This window comes from Ictalurus furcatus, chromosome 10 (genome assembly GCF_023375685.1).
Source record: "Ictalurus furcatus strain D&B chromosome 10, Billie_1.0, whole genome shotgun sequence".
Lineage (NCBI taxonomy): Eukaryota > Metazoa > Chordata > Actinopteri > Siluriformes > Ictaluridae > Ictalurus > Ictalurus furcatus.
The window spans coordinates 27,747,394-27,771,304 of NC_071264.1; the positions used below are offsets into that span (position 1 = coordinate 27,747,394).

General features: G+C 41.8%; 1 protein-coding gene across 4 annotated transcripts in view; it reads right to left on the reverse strand.

Annotated features, from left to right (window-relative positions):
- Nucleotides 1-20,104, reverse strand: part of sbf2 (SET binding factor 2) — a 120,540-nt gene extending 100,436 nt beyond the window's left edge. For all 4 annotated transcript variants that reach the window (XM_053635194.1, XM_053635193.1, XM_053635192.1 and 1 more), the window contains exons 1-2: nt 19,965-20,104; nt 6,610-6,695 (exon numbers count right to left, since the gene is read on the reverse strand). In XM_053635194.1, the coding sequence (XP_053491169.1) occupies nt 6,610-6,695; nt 19,965-20,019 (141 nt within the window). In that variant the 5' untranslated portion in view covers nt 20,020-20,104. The remainder of the gene's footprint in view (nt 1-6,609; nt 6,696-19,964) is intronic.
- Nucleotides 20,105-23,911: the final 3,807 nt, after the last annotated feature.

Here is a 23,911-nt window from a genome sequence, read left to right on the forward strand (position 1 = left end):
AGAACGCATGACGAATAGAGTGCAACATGTTTCACATGGAAAATAGTCCACGTTATTACAGCCTAGTTCTCTTGTTCAAAGCAGTTACAGTGTTCAGAAACATTTTTGATCGTTCATGCTCCATACCTGTCCGTTATATCGTTTTAACGAAAAAGTTATTTTAAAAAAAGTTATGAAAAGTAATTTTGAAAAGTACACAAACACAAAAAAAAAACCTCTATCTATCAAAAACAGATTATAGATTAGGTTATATATAGATAGACTTTATGTAGAATAGATAATCATTATACCTGGTCTCCTCCAATATTGGGGGGGGGGGTGAGTCACATGATAGGGGAGGCTGCGGGGGGGGGGGACTTTAGTTACAAAAGGTTGAGAACGTCTGATCTAAACGGAGCAAAAACGCATCAGATTAAGATGTTTCGAAGTCAGCTATTAAAGTTCGTCAAAGGCGGACGTGAAAAACATGTATCGAGGTAGAACAATTTGTTGTTGTTATTTTAGTTACGTCTGCAGACACCATGTTTCCCGTCAAACATGTCAACTAGACAGCCGTCCTGATATTATGGTCTCGAGCCTAATACAGAAAGTCGAATGACCTCGAGCGCTGGTGTGAGTCAGACACCAATAAAACGACTCGTAGCTTTGTCGTAAAGGATTTTATAGACAGCTGGCTATCAGGGTTGTTGTTTTTTTTTATTATTATTATTTATTACAGTACAAGGAGACTGATATTATAAACACGAAATAGAAATCTCAGCGTCAGAGGAGATGTTGCGTAAGGAATAACACGTGACAGACCGTACGGTTACACGAAAATAATCTGCAGTTAGTCTTCGATTAGTTACCATGGAAATGATAACGTATTCTCGTATATAAACCTCCTGACCAATCAGATTCGAGAATAAAACCATGCAATGGTATAAGGATGATATTTAGACAGTTTGACAGACAGTCATCGTTAGACATGCTCTCTCTTCTACTCAGGCTTGTCGCGATAATTACGTTATGGAATTATCGTACGGTACTCGGACACGACCTCGTTCGTTTCTACTGACCTGGATATCGCCCGTTGTGTTTACACGCGCGTTTGTTTACATAAGAACGAGCGTCACCGACATTTTAGCCGTTCGCAATGCTTCTGTCCTCTCGTCTGATCTAGGGCTGTAACAGTATGCTTTGCTCAGATATGCTGGATTTTGTGATTTCTTTGTTTTTATTCGTTTATTGTTTCTTTTTTTTTTTTTACACAAACTGACTGGAAACTGCTCAATCCTAAAAAAATGTAAATAAATTTAAAAAATTAAAGTTAAAATTAAAAAGTAAAATGTTACAAACGGGTACAATTAAATTTTCTCTTTTTTCAGAGTTTCATGTTTGTATAGAATTTTTTTTAATTTTTTTTTTTTTTTAAAACACAAGAAATCAAAGATTATTATTTAAAAACTAATCTATATTTATTCGTGTTTTTTAATCATATATCATGATTCATATCGTGTATCAGAAACACTACTGAAGCCCATAAACTATTTATTTATTTAAATTACATTCATGTGTACTTACCAGAGGTTACGGTGCGCAACAGATTCATAAAGAATTAAAACTAAAACATCAAATCAAATTAAAGCAAATACAATGTGTGCCAAAGGGTTTTTTTGTCTTGTTTTGTTTTGTTTTGTTGTTTTAATTCATTTCCATTAATATTTATTATTCAAGAACAAACTATTTAAACCTATGACAAATGAACTTTTAGCTCTATGATAGATTCCCATACGAAATTAATTTTTTTTTTTGTCATTTTCTAACTTGTTACGCCGTATATTTCATTAAAATTGCATTTCTGTGCTTAAATTATTACACAATTCTTCATGTTTTTAGAAACAAAGTGTTTTGATCCCATGGGATAAAAACAGTTCCTCTGTGGCCAAATGTTCATTTCTGGACTCTAGCTGCTGTATGTGCTTTCCTAAAATGGATGGAAGTAAAACATGAATAAATAAATAAATAAATAAATAAAAATTCGGATGGATAATAAACATTGGTATGCACCAAGATATTTTTTTTTTTTTAATCCCCTCCGAATCTGGTTTGACCCAACTTTCTCAACTTATTGGCTCTGCAAAGGTTCCACCACCTGTTCCAGGATTTGCTCTGTATCTACCAGACGAGGCTTGTTCGACAGGACGTGAACGCGTACCGGGAATCGCCCAGCTGTTCCCTGTTCATCCCGACATGCACGGCGAGGCACGAGGGGATTTTGAAAGTGTGAAATCATGACAGATTCTCCCTAATCATTCTCCGAAGCAGGATTTTGTAACAACGAGGAATGTTCGATGCCTAACCGAGAACACGTTACGTGTAATAAAAAAAATTTCATCCGCCGTGAGAAGTACAACGCATTCATTTAAACAGCGTTTGAAATAATCTGCCGATCCTCCAAAAAAGCCACCTGTAAGCGATTAAGTCTCGTGTTTGATACTACGTGACTTTCTCAAGAGTGTTTAGAAAAAAAACTAGAAAAAAAACACAAAACAATCAATCAGACAAAGTTAAAGTCAGGTCTATGTTCGGATGAGAGGGAATTTAATACAAACATGTTGCGTGAGGTCAAAGAAAAAAAATGTTGACACTGCAAATTCGGGAACCTGATGCACGGACGTGTCCTCTAATCAGTCAGTCATCCGTAATAAAGGCCCAAATCTGTTTTCCCCCCACATTTGTTGCCTTATGGAAAAAATAAATCATCTCAGAACAAATTAAGAACATCTACTCAGGAGAATTTGAACACTGAACACTGGTGCTCCCCGGGACTGTGTACTCAGGCCACTATCCTGCTGACTCATGACATCATCAAGTTTGCAGATGACTCTACACTCTACAGTGGGCTCTACTCATCAGCAACAACGCTGAGTCAGCATGTAGGAAGGAGGTGGAGCGGTGAACGGTAACAACAATCTGTCTCTTAATGTCGAGAAGACTAAATAGATGATTGATAGCTTCAGGAGGACTCGAGAAGACTAAATAGATGATTGAAAGCTTCAGGAGGACTCGAGAAGACTACATTAGATGATTGATCACTTCAGGAGGACTCGAGAAGACTAAATAGATGATTGATGACTTCAGGAGCACTCGAGAAGACTAAATAGATGATTGATGACTTCAGGAGCACTCGAGAAGACTAAATAGATGATTGATGGCTTCAGCAGGACTCGAGAAGACTAAATAGATGATTGATGACTTCAGGAGGACTCGAGAAGACTAAATAGATGATTGATGACTTCAGGAGGACTCGAGAAGACTAAATAGATGATTGAAAGCTTCAGGAGGACTCGAGAAGACTAAATAGATGATTGATGACTTCAGGAGGACTCGAGAAGACTAAATAGATGATTGATGACTTCAGGAGGACTCGAGAAGACTAAATAGATGATTGAAAGCTTCAGGAGGACTCGAGAAGACTAAATAGATGATTGATGACTTCAGGAGAACTCGAGAAGACTAAATAGATGATTGATGGCTTCAGCAGGACTCGAGAAGACTAAATAGATGATTGATGGCTTCAGGAGGACTCGAGAAGACTAAATAGATGATTGATGACTTCAGGAGCACTCGAGAAGACTAAATAGATGATTGATGACTTCAGGAGGACTCGAGAAGACTAAATAGATGACTGAAAGCTTCAGGAGGACTCGAGAAGACTAAATAGATGATTGATGACTTCAGGAGGACTCGAGAAGACTAAATAGATGACTGAAAGCTTCAGGAGGACTCGAGAAGACTAAATAGATGATTGATGACTTCAGGAGGACTCGAGAAGACTAAATAGATGATTGATGACTTCAGGAGCACTCGAGAAGACTAAATAGATGATTGATGACTTCAGGAGGACTCGAGAAGACTAAATAGATGATTGATGACTTCAGGAGCACTCGAGAAGACTAAATAGATGATTGATGACTTCAGGAGGACTCGAGAAGACTAAATAGATGATTGATGACTTCAGCAGGACTCGAGAAGACTACATTAGATGATTGATGACTTCAGGAGCACTCGAGAAGACTAAATAGATGATTGATGACTTCAGGAGGACTCGAGAAGACTAAATAGATGATTGATGACTTCAGGAGCACTCGAGAAGACTAAATAGATGATTGATGACTTCAGGAGCACTCGAGAAGACTAAATAGATGATTGATGACTTCAGGAGCACTCGAGAAGACTAAATAGATGATTGATGGCTTCAGCAGGACTCAAGAAGACTAAATAGATGATTGATGACTTCAGGAGGACTCGAGAAGACTAAATAGATGATTGATGACTTCAGGAGGACTCGAGAAGACTAAATAGATGATTGAAAGCTTCAGGAGGACTCGAGAAGACTAAATAGATGATTGATGACTTCAGGAGGACTCGAGAAGACTAAATAGATGATTGATGACTTCAGGAGGACTCGAGAAGACTAAATAGATGATTGAAAGCTTCAGGAGGACTCGAGAAGACTAAATAGATGATTGATGACTTCAGGAGAATTCGAGAAGACTAAATAGATGATTGATGGCTTCAGCAGGACTCGAGAAGACTAAATAGATGATTGATGGCTTCAGGAGGACTCGAGAAGACTAAATAGATGATTGATAGCTTCAGGAGGACTCGAGAAGACTAACAAATAGACTCGAGAAGAATAAAATAGACGGCGGCGAGGAAAAACTCCTTAAGATGATATGAGGAAGAAACAAGAAACCTTGAGAGGAACCAGACTCAGAAGGGAACCCGTCCTCATCTGGTTAACAATGTAATTGCAGTCCCAAGGCCATCGCAGCAACCGTAGTTCCAGCAACCACAGCGAGAACGTCCATGTGGAATCGAGGTCCAAAACCATTTCGGGTTCTTCCCCAAAGCAGTCAGATTACTCAACACCCTGCTGCCTCCTAACGCTCACCAGGGCTAGTCAAACACCTAACCCAGTATATTGTGGGGTGGCTGTGGCTCAGGTGGTAGAGCGGGTTGTCCACTAATCATAGGGTTGGTGTTTCGATTCCCGGCCCACGTGACTCCACATGCCGAAGTGTCCCTGGGCAAGACACTGAACCCCGAGTTGCTCCCTTTCTTGGGCAGGCTGTACGCTGTCTGTTTTCATCCATCATTGACATTTATTTAAAATTTTATTTAAAAGTTTTGCTCATCGGGCGAGTAAACTGCCCTTCTTTGTGCAAACAGATGATGCTAGACCCAAGGTAATTTACAGCAGACGTATGAAGTCAATTACCTTCAGGTTCATCATATGGATAACGAATAATGGATTAAACGTGACAAACATAATCATCTTAATGGTCCAAATACATTTTTTTTAACTAATTATGACCAGCATAGCTATTATATTAAAGAATAATCTATTTTTTTGGGAAGCGCACTTGTGATATCTTTTTTTTTTTTTTTTTTTTTAAATAATGGCACCCTGGTTTGATGTTATTTTCCAAAGTTGTTTCTAACTATTATCTTTGACCAGCATGTCTCGAAGGTTTTTCTTCCTCTTATACAACAGCAATTTGCCGATGATTATATTTATTAAAGAACGTGTCTCATCTATCCTTTTTTAAAACCCGTACAATCGACGTTACAGAACAAGTCTGTTCCTGTTCCCTATCACTCTCGTTATAGGAGCTATAAACGGCTATTCTTTCACCATCTTCTCTTTTGTTTTGTTTTTTTTTTGCACCCTCTTGAAGTTAATAAGACGCGAGGGGGGGCTCTACCAAGAAACCAAGCTACCAAGAAACCGCAACGTTCAAAGTTCAACGGCTTCCCTTTTTCTGAAAGGAAATCTTTGTTTTTGGCACTCTATGTGGTTTGCGTCGACTTAGAAAGTGTCAGAATAAATTCCTGCACAGAGAAGATACCTTGGCAGGAAAGGAATGAAGGAAGTGGAGGCATTTCTGTCAGTGTTTTTTTCCGGTCCGAGGCCGTTCCCGTTTGCCTCAGTAAACAGATAAACAAACCCAGAGAGAGACAGAGAGAGAGAGAGAGAGAGAGAGAGAGAGAGAGAGAGAGAGACAGGCATCCTATGATGGACTGTGATCTTATGAGCCCTGAAGGAAGAGGCTTGTTTAATGCGACTGCTGTTCACAAGATTTACAGCTTGTTCTTCTCCGGCTCAGATAAGCAAATATTTGGTGCTGGAGTGGGATGATTTGTGCTTTGGGATAATTGGTCCCCAGTCTGGAGTTCAGACCCCAAACCTCAGACTGAGCGCGAGGAGGCGGGGGTAAAGGATCTCCCTGCTGCTGCCCTTAGAAGGCACGGACCCCCAGCGGAGGCAAGACGATAACGCGCGCAAACATCCACGGGATGCGAGCATGGAATTCGTTCCTCGATTAGAAGTGCGAATCAAACGTTTCGGCAAACAAACACTATGCATTTGACAATAGAGGAAATGCAGAGACAGGAACAGAAATCGGGTTCCTGCTTGTGGTCATGGGAAAACACATAAGTTCTTCTTTTTGTCACGAAGAAATTATTCATAAACGTACAGTAAAGGCTACATAATCAACCGCAGTGGAGAGGTCTCGTAAACCGAGCCACGTCGAGCTTTAAGTGAAGTCGTATACTCACCATCTCCACACCCTGAGGAAATGCTGTGCCATCCCAGTCCTTTTTTGGGAAGCGCTGGATGATTTTGCCACATCCTTCTCCTGAACCTGGCAACAGAAGCAACAAACGCACAAATCGATCACAATCGAACTATGAAAAGCAGTGAAACACATAAGAACAGTTGGACATCATCGCCCTTTGGCACTGACCTCAGATCAGTTTCTCGAATTGTTCACGTCTATCACTATCTATTAATTCATACTCCTGATTCGTTTGCTTCGCACAAACACTATACATGCAAATGTCTGTGGACACCTGACCATCGCACCTGTTCCTGTTCCCACAAATTTGGAAGCACACAATCATACTGAATGAATGAGATCCATGAAGACATGGTGTGCCGAGGTTGGAGTAGAAGAACTCGAGTGAACACCATTGGGATGCCAACTTTGGGAACGCCGACTGCACCCCAGACCTCCTCACCCTGCATCATTGCCTGATCTCAGTAACACTCTTGTAGCTGAATGAACACAAATCCCAACAGCCATGCTCCAAAATCTAGAGTGGCGCTTATTATAACAGCAAAGAAGGATTCACTCTGGAATGGGACGTTCAACAAGCACTTAAGGGTGTGATGGTCAGAGGTACACAAACTTTTGGCCATACAGTGCAGCTGAAACAGTGAGGAAGAAAAACTATTTCAGAAATCTGACCTCAGTGTGACCTTGACCTTGTATGGATCGATTCCAAAATCTGATCAGTTCATCCGAATATTCAACCTCTCGTTCTTGAGACGGACGGACGGACGGACGGACGGAAATGAGCAGCCTTGGTTTCTGACCCCAATTAGTCAACCATTTATGGAAACACAAACCACACAACTAGGGACCTTCGTGATCCCATTGGTGACGAAATCCAAGATAGAGGTCGTGTAGCTGTGGCTAAAATTCGATTTAATACTCATAACGCACGCAACTTTCATCACATGTTCGTTACAGAAACTGATTCACACACAACACTACACGTTGGAAATTTCATCAGTATCGTTCAACCTTTTGATTAAAAAAAAAAAAAGAAGAAGAAGAAGAAGAAAAAAAAAAAAAAAAAAAAAATGTAATGGGTCGTTTCGACCTGAAACTTGAAAAGTGACAGCTGGAAGTTTCAGCTTTGCGTAAGGAATTGTATTAAATCATGATGTGAATGCGGAGGGAGGTTAAAGTACGGATTATCACGAGGTGACTCAGAGGGATCACAGAGCCAGAATCATTCACGATAAATTACAAGCTTGTACAAAAGTAAAAAGGTTAAAAATATCTCCTTCACACACGCCTGGCACGCTGTTGCCCAACGCGTCACGTTCGAATAACACTTTGAAACGTTCGAACGGTCATTTGTCCTGAAAACCGCATCCTTGGTACGTTAATATGATGTTGAAATCCTTATTATTCTTCCTGACTGTTTCCTTGCTTGTACTTTTACAGTTTTACCTCGAAAACGTCTGGCTACAGACACTGAAAATCACTACATTGCTCTCTGCTAAATTATAACCCTGTGAACATGCTTCTCTTTCTTAAAAGCCTTTAAAGTCCAAAATAACACAAAAAGAGGACAAATCCTTTGACTAAAAAGGATAGAGGGAGCGGACAGGGCCAAGAAAGAGCACCCAAATAAGACCACAGAGAAAATTCAGAGCCTTTAATTCGTCAGACCAGAGAAAAACAGGCAACAACAACAAAACAAAAAAAAAAAAAAGAGAGAAAGAAAAAAGGCTGAGGTAATTGAAATGGTGTGAGGTACTGGTCCAGAAGTTAGATTCTGTTAATACATGTTATCAAGTGTGATTGAAAAGGGATGTCAGAATACAAAGTTTTACAGCCTTTAATACTGTAAATATCGTCTGTATATCACTTTTTATTGGACGGCAATAAAAGGGACATAAAAAATCTACACCGGTCATGTGTTATTACAAATAACACAAATAAATGGTGGATAACAGACAGGAAAAAGAAGGAACCAGTTTAATCCAATCCTGTAACTTTTTTTTTTTTTTTTTAAATTTATGGAATTTAGCGGATTCCGTTTTCCCGAGCGACTTACGTTTATCTCACTTACACATCTGAGCAGTTGAGGGTTAAGGGCCTTGCTGAAGGGCCCAAGAGTGGTACCTTGGCAGTGCTGGGGTTTGAACTCACAACCTTCCGATCAGTAGACCAACGTCTTAACCACTGAGCTACCACTGGCACAATTCATTTCCTTGTTAACATGTAAAGAATCTTGATTGACTTTTTTGTTTACTACTAAAAGAGAGAATTGAATATTTTGTTTACGTCTAAAGAAACGACTAATTTTTTCTTTACATCTAAAGAGACAAATGAATTTTTTTGTTTTAATCTAAAGACTTGAAAAAAATGTAAAGAGACTTGACAAAAAAATTCTGTTCACATCTAGAGAGACTTGATTAAATTTTTGTTTACATGTAAAGATATGGTTTAATTATCTGTTTACATCTAGAGAGACTTGACTGAATTTTTTTGTTTACACCAAAATAGACTTCAAAAAAAAAATGTTATTTACACCAAAAGAAACTTGATTTAATTTTGTATTTACATCTAAAGAGACCGGACTGAATTTTTTTTCGTTTATAACTAAAAGAGACGATTTTTACACCAGCCTGAAGGTGAAACAGCGAGAACAACAACATAGACGCAATTAGATCTTGAAAAGTACATTTTTGCATGCCCGGGCCTATTCAGTGTGCTCATGCCTACGTCATTACCATAACAACCAATTCTGGAAATGTGAGAAAACATAACTACAGTCCAAACAAAACAAACAAACATTTGTTGACAGGTAATGTGTAATGTATGCACTTGTTACTTGATACTTGCTGCCATTGAAAGTCTGAAAAAAAATGACACTTTGAGAAAATAGCTGTGACGTCAAGTGTCTTTTTCGCTCCTGACCAATCAGGTCGCAATTTGGAAAGCAAGTGAGAAAAATACAAACGCAGAGGGCGAAGCGCGGGCGAAAAATGTTTCACTGCCGATATTCCAATGTTGACAATGTAGCTAAAAATAACACCACACCTAAATTGGACATGAAGGTATTTATCTGTAAATTGGTATAGCCATTTAGTTGTCATTTCGTGCTCTCACGTCTTAGAGTGCTTTACCTTATATGGAGTTTTGTGGCCGTCGCTAAAAGCTAAAAGTGTCCGAAACACGCTCTGCACTTGTGATCAACGTACGCAAGTTCTTCGTACTCACTGCCAGAAGAAAATCGACGCTTCCTGAAAGGTTTGGGAAGTGTAAAGTTTTGGCTGCCTTACACAAAAAAAAACAAATAAAAACATACACATTCTTATGCAAAGACTGAGAACAATAAAAACTGATAAGCCGTGTTTTTTCCAGATCAGCACAAAAAGGAGCTCTGGTCTGTGGTTTCCGTGTAATAAAAAGAAAAATGCAAGTGTGAAAGCACCTTAATTGGATTTAGGGAAATCAGATTTGCTTTGCTGCGTGGACAATGAGATTATCATAGACAGTAAGAGGAAAGAAAACAGTACTCGGATCTAAAGAGAGGAATTTAGGCCACTATGATTATATACGCAAGTCTCATGCCACCAGTGCAAGGCCTAGCGGCTTGTAGCGGCGTACCCGTCGGGCGATCTGTCAGCGACTCCTCAATCACCTGACCTCCGAAGGACACTTCGTGAAGGCGTGGACAGACTAATCTCCGAGCCTCGAGTCGGTCCTCGGCTTTCGGACAGAACGTGATGAGGACGCAACCGTAGCCCGTGTTAACCGAAATCACATGTTGGAAATCCCGAAGAGGCTCACTTCTGCCTCAAGGAAAACAAATTCTTAGCATTCCAGACGCAAAACATATCACCATCACCCCACACGGAGGGTCTTTGTAACCCGGAGAAAACGGCGGTAAACATTCCGGGTTGGAATTGTCCGAATATAAAACTGCATTAAGTGAAGACCGGAATAACAGGAAGGGGCAAGTTTACGAGAAAAAACCGTCGCAATCACAACAGCCTACGTATTTTTCGAGAAGGTGCCGAGGCGAATAACGCAAGGTCAGACTGGTGAAAGTGACTCATGGATTATTTTCCTATAACGGCACGGCTTGTGTTCGCCACTAAATACATCGATACGTTTTCTGTTTTACGGTATTCGCTTTGCCCACGTGCGCTTGGAAATACAAGCAAGAGTTCAGACGTGAAGCACAATCCGTTTTTCTACTAGAAACTCTTCTCCTTTGGCTCTCACTGGCCAGCTCTTCGCTATAAATCAGAAAACCAGAGACGAACGTGCAATTTAAAAGGAATTCGCTGCATTTTTACATCAGCTGCACGTTACTGTATGACAGACAGGTGGGACGCGGGAGGCGGCTTAAGACTATCTGCTCCTAGATCACTCCGTTCTCTTGTCGTTATCTCTCCGACGCATGTGGGCTTTTGGAAATATTCCCCCACGTCAGACCCATTTTTCACCGCCGTGCGCTCGGTACAATCCAAGGAGTATTCACGGTCGCTGTTGAAAATGTCAACGTGCTTCATAAAAGGAGATATACATGCGAAGGAGGATGTTTGCTATGATGAAGGGCATCAGCGGTTAGCAAATCCTTGATGTCAGAAAGCGATAAGATATCCATGAACTGGAAAAATTTAAATTGATGGCTGCCGGGCCAACAAAGCATGCCGTGATGTGAACCTACGACATGATTCGATACAGCTGTAGCGGGTCAGCCGTGAAATCAAACAACCTGAACCGAGAGATAAGCCAAGAGAGATAATACTCCGGTCGGGCTCGGGTCCGTGGGCGCAAAACAAACACCTGACACTTCAGCGCACACCTGACACTTGAAGCGTATCTATCGTCACCAGCTTTGAGCAAATCAGTTTTTCCCCAAGCATACGAACAGATCCAGAGCTTGAACTAACTAAACATAGACCGAGTTCATGTGCTGCACCGCTCCAGATTTACGAACGACCCATTCATCAGACATTACAATGTAATAATGGTTTACATGCAAAAGTCTTTAATCCACTGAAAAGTTCAATTACAGCTTTAAATTCTTCACACACACAGAAAAAAAAAAAAATGAATTGAGAGTCGACCTCAATTTCAAAACAAAGATATGTCTTCTTTCACCAAGGGACCAAGGAAGGAGGGAAAACAGGCAATTTTGTGACAAAATGGACAAAACCGTGATGGCTAGACGACCGGGTCGGAGCATCTCCAAAACGGCAGGTCTTGTGGGGTGTTCCTGGTATGCAGGGGTTAGTATCTACCAAATGTGGTCCAAGGAGGGACACCCAGTGAACCGGTGACAAGGTCATGGACACCCAAGGCTCACTGATTGGGGAACGAAGGCTAGCCTGTCTGGAACGATCCCACAGAAGAGCTACTGTAGCACAAATTGCTGAAAAGGTTAACGCTGGCTCTGATGGAAAGGTTCCAGAACACACAGTGCATCACAGCTTATTGTAGCTGTAGACCGCTCAGAGCGCCCATGCTGACTCCTGTCCACCTCCGAAAGCACCTACAAGGGGCACGTCAGCATCAGAACTGGAACATGGAGCAATGGAAGAAGGTGGCCTGGTCTGATGAATCACATTTTCTTTTACATCACGTGGACGGTCGGGTGCGTGTGTGTGCGTCGCTTACCTGGGGAAAAGCTGACACCAGAATGCACTATGAGAAGAAGGCAAGCCGGAGCGGCAATGTTCTGCTGGGAAACCTCGGGTCCTGGCATTCATGTGGATGTTACTTTGACACGTACCATCTACCTAAATATTGCTGCAGACCAAATAAACACCTTCATAGCAACGGTATTCCTTAATGTCAGCGGTCTCTTTCAGCAGGATAATACACCCTGAGACAAAAATTGTTCAGGAACGGTTTGAGGAACATGACAAATGTTCAAGGTGCTGAGTCGGCCTCCAAACTCCCCACACCTCAATCCGATCGAGAATCTGTGGAATATCCTGGACAAACAAGTCCGATCCACGGAGGCCCCACCTCGCAACTTACAGGACTTAAAGGATCTGCTGCTAACGTCTTGGTTCCAGATACCACAGCACACCTTCAGAGGTCCTGTGGAGTCCATGCCTCTATGGGTCAGAGCTGTTTTGGTAACACAAGGGTGACCTACACAATATTAGGCAGGAGCTTTTAATGTTAAGACAGATCGGTGGATTTATGCAGTACATTTCATACACAGTACGTGCGTCGTAAACGTACGTACTGTGTATTTCTCTTCTCACATTAACGATGACCTTCGTTATTCCGATCAGATACCTCAGACACAATTGCAACTTTATGTTTGACATTTTATTAGCATGCATCAGCGGTCTTTTCCTTTACAGTGTAACCCTAATCTATCAGCAGCACAGATAACTTACCTGAATACAGAAGGAAGTTCTTCCTCCTCCCGTGCACTTCTAACATGTACCGATTTGTTTAAAGTCAAATCGAGCGGGCGTGATGACAGTCTGTTAAACACAACACCGACAGCTTGGTATCATGCAAAAATAATCGTCAGATTAATCGATTAGGAGAATAATCGATAGCTGCAGCCCTAAAGAAAAGTATCAGCAAATTTTTTTTATTATTATTTTTCTTTAATTTACTACAGTTTTGCGGTCAGTGGTAAATTTGAGAGCTAAATCATATCCCGGTACGCGTCGTGTATCGTAGAAATGTCCTCAAGTATCGCGAGATGATCTTTTTGTCGTATCGCCCCAACCCTCTGGGGACAGAATTCCCTTTGCATGATTTTCTACTCGATAAAACTTGATTTTATTCGATATGTCGCTTTCGTGTTGTGGAAGAAAAAAAAAAAAGAAATGTTTGAACAGCTTTGTAAGTTTAGATTTGTGATGTAATTCCACTAGACAACCTGACTTGCCTGATACATCTCTACATTTCTTATCGCTAATCACGTAGAATTAAAAGGATCCCCCGCTGTTCCCGCGAAGCGAATTAGCAGGCGGAGTTTCGACGCAAAAGATTTGCATCGTTGAAGATTCCCAACGTTACGACTAAGTGTTAGTGGCTCTATATAAGGTGTTTTTGATAAAGATTTTATCAAACATGGTACTAAGTTAGGCAGGAACCAAGGGATCAGAATAGACAAAAAACGAATCGACTCGGGTAGCTAACATATGATCATATCTTCCAGTCCTGATGTTAAAGCGCGATGAAGGCGTCGTCTAGAGATTACGTTTAAGACTTAACCTGTTTTACGATAGCCAAACATGTGGTGTAATTTATCCTCGGTTTATCTCGCCGTGCGTGATGGGAATTTAAACCTTTCCCCAATCCGCCCACGCCGTTGCCTCCCTGCTCTTTATCTCACAGACGCATTCTCGAAATAAATGATCTGTATAACCTGTACATGCACGAAACATACGCGGTAACGTGAGAGCAGGTCGGCTTGGCTTACGTTAGGATTGTCTTCTGACTGTAACGTTACCGCTGTAAGCTAAAATGTCCGGTCATGTCCTGGAACCCGGACAAGGCGAGATTACTTACGTTTTCTTTACCTCATAAAGTCCCGGCTTGTTATTATCCGTTTCGCTTTCAAACTTCCTGCCGTCGTCGTGATTGTCGTCATGATCTGCGTCTAGAATCCAAATCCCTCGCTGTAAGATATTTACTAATCGAGAAAACCCCGGAGAGTGGTAGAGAAATACAGAAATAGATCAATTCAGGGTCTAAACGCATCCCGAACGAGCGAGCCAGAGGCGACGGTGGCAATTACGACATCAGGTGCGTTCAAGTTACTTCGGTCGGAGCAAGATGGCGGTGTACCTTCTCTTAATTAACTACACAAAAAAAAAAAATACCGCTAGGTTTTTTCCCCTCTACTTCCAGAAAAACGAAGAACAAAGAAGACGAGAAGCTTCTGAGATGAGTAAGCATTCCATTTCAACAAATTTACCGTCAACTACAGACGTTGCATCCATCGATTCCGCCATGATTTCTTACCGGCACGCCCAACTCGGAAACTCTGAGCCCAAAGAAAATCGCGAGTTTCCCCGCTCGTAATCCCGACTTTGTGGTGGCGTTCGTGTGCGTTCAACTCGTAAATACGATCTTTCCACACCGTACGTTTTACTCCTAGTCGTTTTAGTGAGCAGGTACGCCGCAATTTCCTTAGCTCACAGTTTGTTGACCGATTCGTAATGAACGCTATATCAGCTTATTACATTCGTGTTTCAAATGCATACGTTGGTGGCACGTGAATGACCCGAGCTGCATTAACACAATTCGTTCTTGTACAGGCCAGCGTGATTCGATCACAGAATAAGATCGAATGCTACGCGGTCGCCAGAGCTCAGGATCGAACTCCTGGCATCGCGAGGCAGCGGCGTTAGCTGTCGCGCTATCGTTTTTACATAACGTAATAGCGATACGATAACGTTTCATGAATGAAAACGTAGTTTGAACATAGTTGAAAACGGTGGTCTCGGTGGTTCGCGGCGTGATTGGCTGTCCAATTACTTCCTGTTTCTACTCTACGATGACACGCCGTGCGTCCAAAAAAGCGTTTTTATTGTGCCGCTCGAGCGTTAGTAACACAGGAAATATCGATCGCGTAATAAATAACCGCAAACGAACGATGCTAGTGCATACAATTTTGCGTGACGTGACGTACGGAACGGAGTAATCGAGTCACGGTTTGGAAGGAATTCCTCTATATGACCCAAAACCTGTGATTATTAGCCCCGCCCACACACAAACCCAGAATCGGCCATCGGTGCAACCCGGGTCAAATTCCGCAAGATAAACGCGCGCGGGAGTCTAGAACATGAGATATAATCAGTTCCTCAAAACCGACGTCAGCAGATAAAAGTGTTTTAAAAAGTCTCCCGTCCTTAGCGGAGAGAGAAAAAGATCCACGTGACGTTAACGTTAACGTATTTAGCCTCGGACGCTGAAACCGCGGTGAAGACGACGCCACTTACGGACGTCTGTAACGAGACGTGAGCGTTAACGCGTACTCCTTTGTCGTGTACCTCTACACGTACGTTGAGAAGTCTTCACAGAGCTTAAGCGCTTTCGGGTACTCTTGGAACACAACGATATAAAGGCAACAAGATAAGTCGCGTACGGTGAGACGCGTATCCGAAAAGCATGCGGATTAAATAAGCCTAAAAAGCACGTCTTCTTTAAATATTCTGGAAAACAGCAAAACACTGAGTCTTGTAATGACTGAAGGACTATTACGATAAGGTCAAAGCCACAAGAAGTCCAAAGTTAATGTTGCTGTGTTGACAATGCCCATTAAAAAAAAAAAAAAAGTCTCTTTCTGATTGCTGGTTAAGTGAAAGCACTCGGACTATTTCTGGCTTATTCCCATGTCTCGGGCCGGCGCTGCAATTACGAGCCTGTTGTCTACATTCGCGTTCGGAACGCTCTGCACTTCCAGTCCTCGTTATGGAGATAGCAGTGGAGATGGCTGCTGCACTTGTCATCAACACCGTCAACGCCATCTTTTCTAACGGGTCCGGCAGCACCGCTATCCCGAGCTGCGGAGCCACTCGCGAGGCTTACGGACGCTGGGAACATTTCGTTCCCTCTACACAAGAAAGTCGTTTGTCATTTATGAGCGTAAGGCCATGATCGGGTTTGGGGGGGGATGGGAGGGGGTTAGAGACACAGCGACTACATGGACAGCAGTAATCTAATTGACCTTACTCAGAGTAAGACAATACTGTGATTAAGGTGTTTACATGAGTCGCTTTTAGAATACTCCTTTCATGTTCCCGTTTTACATGTTCTAGAACATAGATCGATTAACAGCACACGTCATTATGTCGCCGCGCCACGCCGTCCGACGTTCCCGCCAGGATTTCACGTATCGACATACAGTTCGTCTTTGTTATGGTACCGTATACAGTTTGGGGTGTTTTTAATTAAAATTTTTACGAACGCTTCAAGTGCGGTTAATTATTTGCCATGCTGTACGTGCAAATAGACGACTCCTTAAAGCCGTGGTCTGCGTCCCAATCCGCGTACTTACCGTTTATATAGTAGCCGAGATGCATGCATTTCTCCTACTACAGGCCTATAGTAGGTAAGTACGCGGTTTGGGACGCAGCCGTGCTCTCGTTCGCCGTCAAACGGTTGAGCGCTGCCGTGTGTGTACGTGACCCGTCTCAAAAAGCGGTGAAAACTCTCACACGACGTTAATAGTGTGATTAAGCTGTGTACATGTCTGTAACGCACGTCGATAATGCGACTAAAACAGGAATACTCCACATGTCTTAATATGATTTGTGTTTACTTTGAGTATGACTTTAATCGGATTAAGGTCATCGATAATCGTTGTTTACATGCTAGTTTCTTAATCAGAGTATCGTCTTAAAATCGGAATATCGTTGTCCGTGTAAACGTACTGAATGTTTACCTACTCAATAGAATCAGTGCCACAACTGACACTGCGGACTCGGCTATTAAGTCAAATCCCTGGATAAAGTCCAGTTCCTGGTGGACCGTTTAAAGCGACTGAGCTCTATGCATCACTGAGACACTTTACTTGGCTGCTGTATTTACAACCGTCCTGACTTTTAAAAAAAATTATGATAAAAATCCTCTTTGCATGAGCTAGTCCGCCGTGCCAGAATCTCGCACGGAATTTTCCGTGGATTGGAATGATCCATGGATCATTAGCAGGAATGTGAAGTCTGGAATAACAGGCGGCTGTAAATACTCCGTGACATGGCTTATGTAACGTACACCGGTGGTTCCCGGCCCCTGGGCTTGGGGCATCCTTGCCTCAGATAATCTGTTATTTTCACTTTGTTAGGCCGCGCACCTGATCCGAGTGTTTTTTAGAGATGAAAGAAAAAAAAAACACACTGAAACGTGCAGGGCAGCAGGACTCCGGGATCGGTTTGGGCGAGGATTTCGGCGTCGGAGAGAAAAACAACTGATTTTAATAACGCTCGGTAGTGTTCTGGCTCACTTCTAACATGATATAACATTTGGCGAGCGCACGTACATGAGCAGAATATCCAAAGAGTACATTTTTCCTGACCCTAAATGATCAACCAAGGCGTGTTTGGTGTCCAGAGTTTGCTTTCTTGCTATTAACGTATAGCTAAGACGTAACGCAAGCAACTACACGTCTAAATCTCAAATATTGAGAGATGACTTCATATTGCGTAACAACAAATAACAACCTACTGGACTGGAACGTGATGTGCGAAAGACACCGAGTCGAGTCCAAGAAAATAGCAAAGACACTAATCCCGCATCGTGGTACGGGCCGGTCTCCTGATGGAAAATATAGCACTTATTTATTATTATTACAAATATTTTTATTGGTATAGAAGCGAGTCAAAATAGCTTCCACTTCCGTCTTTCAGCCTTTACCCTGATTGTTCATTTCGCACTCCCATCTGGCTGTCCCCTTGACCTTTTATGGAGTGTTGTGGGCGTCACTACATGCAAATGAGCCATGTCAGGAACACGCGTACCACTTTACGAGTGACCGACGTACTCACGAAGAAAATCAGCATTTCCAAACATTTTTAGTTCAGCTCACACAAACATTTACACACAAATTTACTGAATGACTGATAGATTTTTTTTTAAAAGGCCAAACATTTTATTTATTAAAAGAACCTCAAGTCACTTTTTTTTATCTGATTATAGTTACGTTCATTGTTGTGGAGCTTCTGCGAAATAAGCGATCAACAGTCATATCGGTCGGGAAACGGCAAAATGTCCTTACTGACTGACTGTTACAAAGCACTGACGCTGGAGACTCCTCCCCTAAACGCTGAATAAACAAATCCTCAGAAAAACCATAACAACGTAAGTCTTTGCAATTTTTTTACGAAAAGCATGAGCCAAATGTACTTCGTTATGTGTTATTTTATACGAGATATTACAGAACTGATGCTGGTAAAAAAAAAATAAAAATTTTAAAAACCTACGTCAGTGAAAGTGGAAAAATATATGAATATATAATATTTCTATGACAGTTTTTTGACATGGATATTTTTGTCCTCTATGGACCCGTGTGTAACTTTTTTTAATTGACACACAAACGTTAAACTGTTCAAATGTCCAGCATGTTGTTCACTGATAAACTAAACATTGCAATCATTGATGTAAAACAGTGAAAAGTGAAGACACACACTCCAGACCCGGTGGTTATACAAAAATAATGCATTTCATGGTGCATTGGCATTGGCACCCTGTCCGGGGTGTACCCCGCCTTGTGCCCGATGCTCCCTGGGATAGGCTCCAGGTTCCCCCGTGACCCTGAAGAAGGATAAGCGGTATAGAAGATGGATGGACGGCTGATGCATTGGCACTCCGCTTGCGCGTTGTGCCACATCACACCACCCGAGCTTGCATTATTTCCATATAACCGCCAGGTCTGTCGTGTGTAATTCCTCACACACATACTGTAAACATGTAGTACAGTTAGTAACTGTTCATTTAAAGCACTTTTCTTCTTCTTCTTTTCCAGCAACACTGCTGCTGATCAGAATCCAGAACTCCACAGTGCACTGTGTTGTTATATGTAGCGTGAAACATAAGCAGTAGATGGGACTGGAGTTCCTGTGTGAGCAATGAGCTCAGCATTATTGTGCATTTCCAAGCTCTCATCACAAGTAATAATCCCCTCCTGTTTCCTGTCGTTCTGGAGCACCGCATCCGGTTTCCACAACAAGCGGAAGCGCGTGAGTTCTGCACACACGCGCGCGTGCGCGCGCAAATACACACACAGCCCTTCCCATACAACACAGGATCTGGGATATGGAATGGAAACCAGTATATTTTTCCCCCCTGAACAGAGACTCAATGTGTGTTGTGCATGATCAGTTAAAACTAAATAAACCAATCAAATCAACGCGGCGTTAAACCGGAAATAAACACAAGCACGAGACGCCTGAGTGGCGGTTTGTGTTTTGAAGAACACAGCACGAGCGCCGCACGGACACAAACAACGCTTGTGTGTTTGTTGACATTCCTCTCGTTCATATTTGTTAACATTAATTCGCTTTTTTTAAATTGTTTGGAGATGTTCCTAAACTTTCTAATGTCTAATTTGAGTGTTCTTGATGAAGTAGATATTATTATAATTATATTAAGTCCAGGAGTGTATTCTGTTCTCTCTGAATGTCGGAACATTTCATTCCTCCTTAATAAAGTTTACTCATCACACACACACACTCCTCAATTTACATTTTTACACACATAAATGTTATGATAATGCTAAGATAAACTATGCTAAGCTATGGCTGCCCCCAAACTGGGCGGCCTGCATAAACCACAACATGAAGTCTCTCTCACTCTCTCTCTTCCTCTCTCTCTCTTTCACTTTCTTAAGGAACTCACCCGTTTTTTCGTGGTCATATCCAACGATGATGAAATAGTCAGCCAGTCTAGCCATGTTTGACTCTTTTTTCTTCCAAGTCCTCCAGCACAATTCAGCATTTTTCTTTCTTCAAAAGCACAGCCATGTTTGACACCGACGCCTCGAGTGCGCAGGCGCAAAGGCTCGCGAGCCCCGCTGTATGGGCGTGGGCGCGCGCGCTCGAAGACTTCAGCCTTGGCTGCTGCTGTCTGTTGCTCACTGTTACCCAAGAACACATCATGGTGTTGAGGATTTTAAAATTAAATCCATTTGTTTTTTGGGAGGGAGAGAGAATACACCGTAAAGAGATTAAACCCAGAATGAATGCTCATTCGTTCATCTTGAGGAGGCGTTTTATCCTAGTCAGGGTGGAGGTGGATCTGGAGTCTATACCGGGCTTGTACAAGGCCCAAGGCCACCATACACAAACTTATTCACACCTAGAGACAATTTAGAGTCATCTATCCACCTACCGGCATGCACTAGCCTATATGACCAAAAATTTGCACACCCCTGACCGTTATACCCAATATGTCTTCTTCCTCGAACTTTTTTCCCCACAAAGTTGGAAGCACACCTTTGTATAGAATGTCTTTGTACGCGCTAGCATTGCAATTTCCCTTCAACCTTCTCAAACTAAACCTGTTCCAGGTCCATGAAGACATGCTCTGCCAAGATTGGAGCAGAAGAACTCGAGTGTCCTGCACAGAGCCCTGACCGCAAACCCGCTGAACACCTTTAGGATGAACCGGAACGCATATTGCGCCCCACGCTCGCTTTTGTGACTGAATGAGCACAAATCTCGACAGAATCTAGCGGAAACCCTTCCCGGAAGCGTAGAAGTTATTATGACAGCAATCCTGGAATGAGATGTTCAACGAGCACATATGGAGGTAATGGTCACATACTATACTTTTATATGTAGTGGTCATGTAGTGTAGGAGGAAACCAGAGAACTCGGAGGAAACCTACACAGACACTAGGAGAACAGGTCAGAACATAACCCGAGGATGACGATCGAACCCGGAATCCTGGAGCTGTAACAAAATGAAATCGTTTTTTTTTTTTTTTTTTTTACTGCTTACAGTTTTATTTTGTAATGAAATTCTGACACAAGGGAACATTTAAACGTCTTTCATCAACATGTCGATCTGTTTACACGTAGGTTTCATACAGTACATTACCCTGTACATACAGGTTATATTACATTACTGTAACTGTACATTACCCACAATTCCGTTCGACTACCTGCTGATAGTGATGCAGTGGGATTTATCTCTCTACCTAAAGAGAGAGACGCAGCAACGCTTTAATACTTCAGTCTGCCCAGCTCTCTTACCTCCTCCTGTACACTGTCCTCAAACAGATTAGCTTGCAAAGCTTCGACTTTCATGATAATACTGCTGTCAATGCCATGTCAATGTCAACGTGTTCATCTCACGGTGTGCTAACTAGCTAAGCGTCAACGTCAACACTACTTCTAAGCTTGATTTCTTATTAATATGTCCTCGAATATGAAGTCGGCTGAATTTGTTGAGTAAAGCTCAAAAACAAGTTCTTGCTGGGGTTTTTTTTCTTTCTTAGGAGCTAGCAATGAAAACCAGCACACTGTCCCTTATGTTTGAGATAACGACGATGCAGCACCAACCAACAAATGAACGCCGGATTTACTAAATACATCAAATGTGGTTCAGGGTGAAGTTTTCCTTTAAGCCTGCATGAACGGTCTAGAAATATCAGATCTCACCGAAAAAGGATAGAAGTGAAATCGATTTAAGATCAAATTTGAGGCAATGCGGTGACGCTTGTTTTACGGGTGGCAACTGCCACCTTGTGCCACCCGTGTGGCGTGCCACGCTCTTGTTAGAAAGACTTCCATCTGTCTCCATGTTGGTTAAGAAGTTACGCAATCTCTATCATCATGTCAAGCCGGGAAGCATTAAGGTTCCACGTGTAGACGTTTTAAACTTATGTCAAAGCTTCAGCTGCTTTTATTTCTCGGTGTCACTGCTGGAATGAGAAACAGTCCACCAAGCAAACATCTCCAGCCAACAGTGAAGCTGACAATGAGTGGGAAGAAACTCATAGGTTATAATAAGAAAATGATAGCTATTAGCCTGTCTGCGTAGTCACGTGAATCGACTCGATTGAGTCCATACTGTACTGAGAATTTGTATTGAGGAGGTACACTGAATTTATTTCCAGGATTTCGCAATCTTCCAGTCACAGAAATGAACACAAAATCCAGGAAACTCCACAACATTACGAACAGATCGTTGCGATTTTTCAAAATTACCGCAGATTTTCCGCAGATGCGGGCCGAGACGCGTCGTGTGACGTCATTGCGACGCGCATTCATCCAAAGCCCCCTTCGATTCAAGTGCATCGAACTAAAAGGTCTCGTTTACCAACAAACATCACAGCGCGAGAGTGCGCGAAACAATTTCGTGCGATTGCGATTTCGCCGATTCACAAATTTGTTAAAAAAAAAAAAAATTAAAAGCCTCAGCAAAGTCAAGAATTTTTGGCTGCAATACTGGCGAAAAAAAAAACTCTGTCTAATCACAGGTGGATGTAATCGGATGGAACGATATAATATCCTTTAACATATGAGCACTAACACAGTGACAGACAGTCATTAAAGACAATAAACTATACAACAAACACTAAACGCTACAAAACAGATTCTCTTCTTGGCTGAAAAGAGTGAAGCCCGATGCTGTTGTAGTCCTAAAAGTTTGACGCTCTTGACCTCTATCTGCATCGCGCTTCTGCGACCTGATTGGCTGAATATATAATATATACTCTATACAGACTCCAACTGCAGTCCTCTCCTAGCAGTCCCTCATTATGGCAGGTGGAAAACATACCTAACTTTTTCAAACATTCAAAGAACTGCACTCTGCTATACCAGGAAGCTTCAATCGTTCATTAGCTCAAGCTCGTAGCGAGGACAGGCTAATATATAACTCACACAAACTGTTCTTCTAATACAGTGCAATTTCTGAGAATCGAATACCATCGTGCTAAATACATCCATTTTTTTTTAATACAGGTAATATCACCTGACCGTTCATATTCATTTAACATGACACATTATTTCCTCGATTCGCATCATAATGACTCAGCAAACAACATCCATATAAGGCCTAAGTCAGAAACAACCCCACATGGGGCCGTTATCCTGGTGCGTGAACTTTCAATCAGTCCATGAAAGGATAAATCAGCGACATTCACGACAATTACGCTTCGTCTGGCATCAATTAAAATTTTCCAAACAGTCGTTATATACCGGCTGTAACGTAACCCATGAGTGTCACATTCTTTTATACACGGCCGTGTTTGTATGTCGATGAGTAGATAAAACAATCACAGGAAATTCCAGCACTTCCAAATAAACAATGCCGACCCTGACGGTAGTTGATTAATAAGTCTGAAGTAATGTATTTGCATTCCAAAATATCGAGGTATCTGTTGATTCCTGTAATTTCCAACAAATATTTACCTAACAGACTACACCAGATAGAACGTGAATAATGTTAAAGGTTAATTCGTCATTAGTTAGTCATTTCATATACAAGACCGATATATACCAAGGCTTCTCGAACATTTGGCAGCCTTCAACCGTAAAGAAGAATAAAAATCCGAATCCGCAGGTCTGTACAGCGTACAGATTCATTTTGTTGAATAGAATCCAGTTATTCAGATATCAGGCTCATTATTTTTAACGTGCGTAATAATATTTCGGCTACACACCGTGAATCGGTGAGCTTTTATTCTTGAACTTTCCGCTCACAAGACTTCTAAAATTGGCATTATTTATTTGTTTGTTTGTTTGTTTATTTATTTATTTATATGCGACTTCTTTATGAGTTATTGAGATTTGGATTAACCCAACGAGCTATTGACCTGTCGAACCGGACAATAA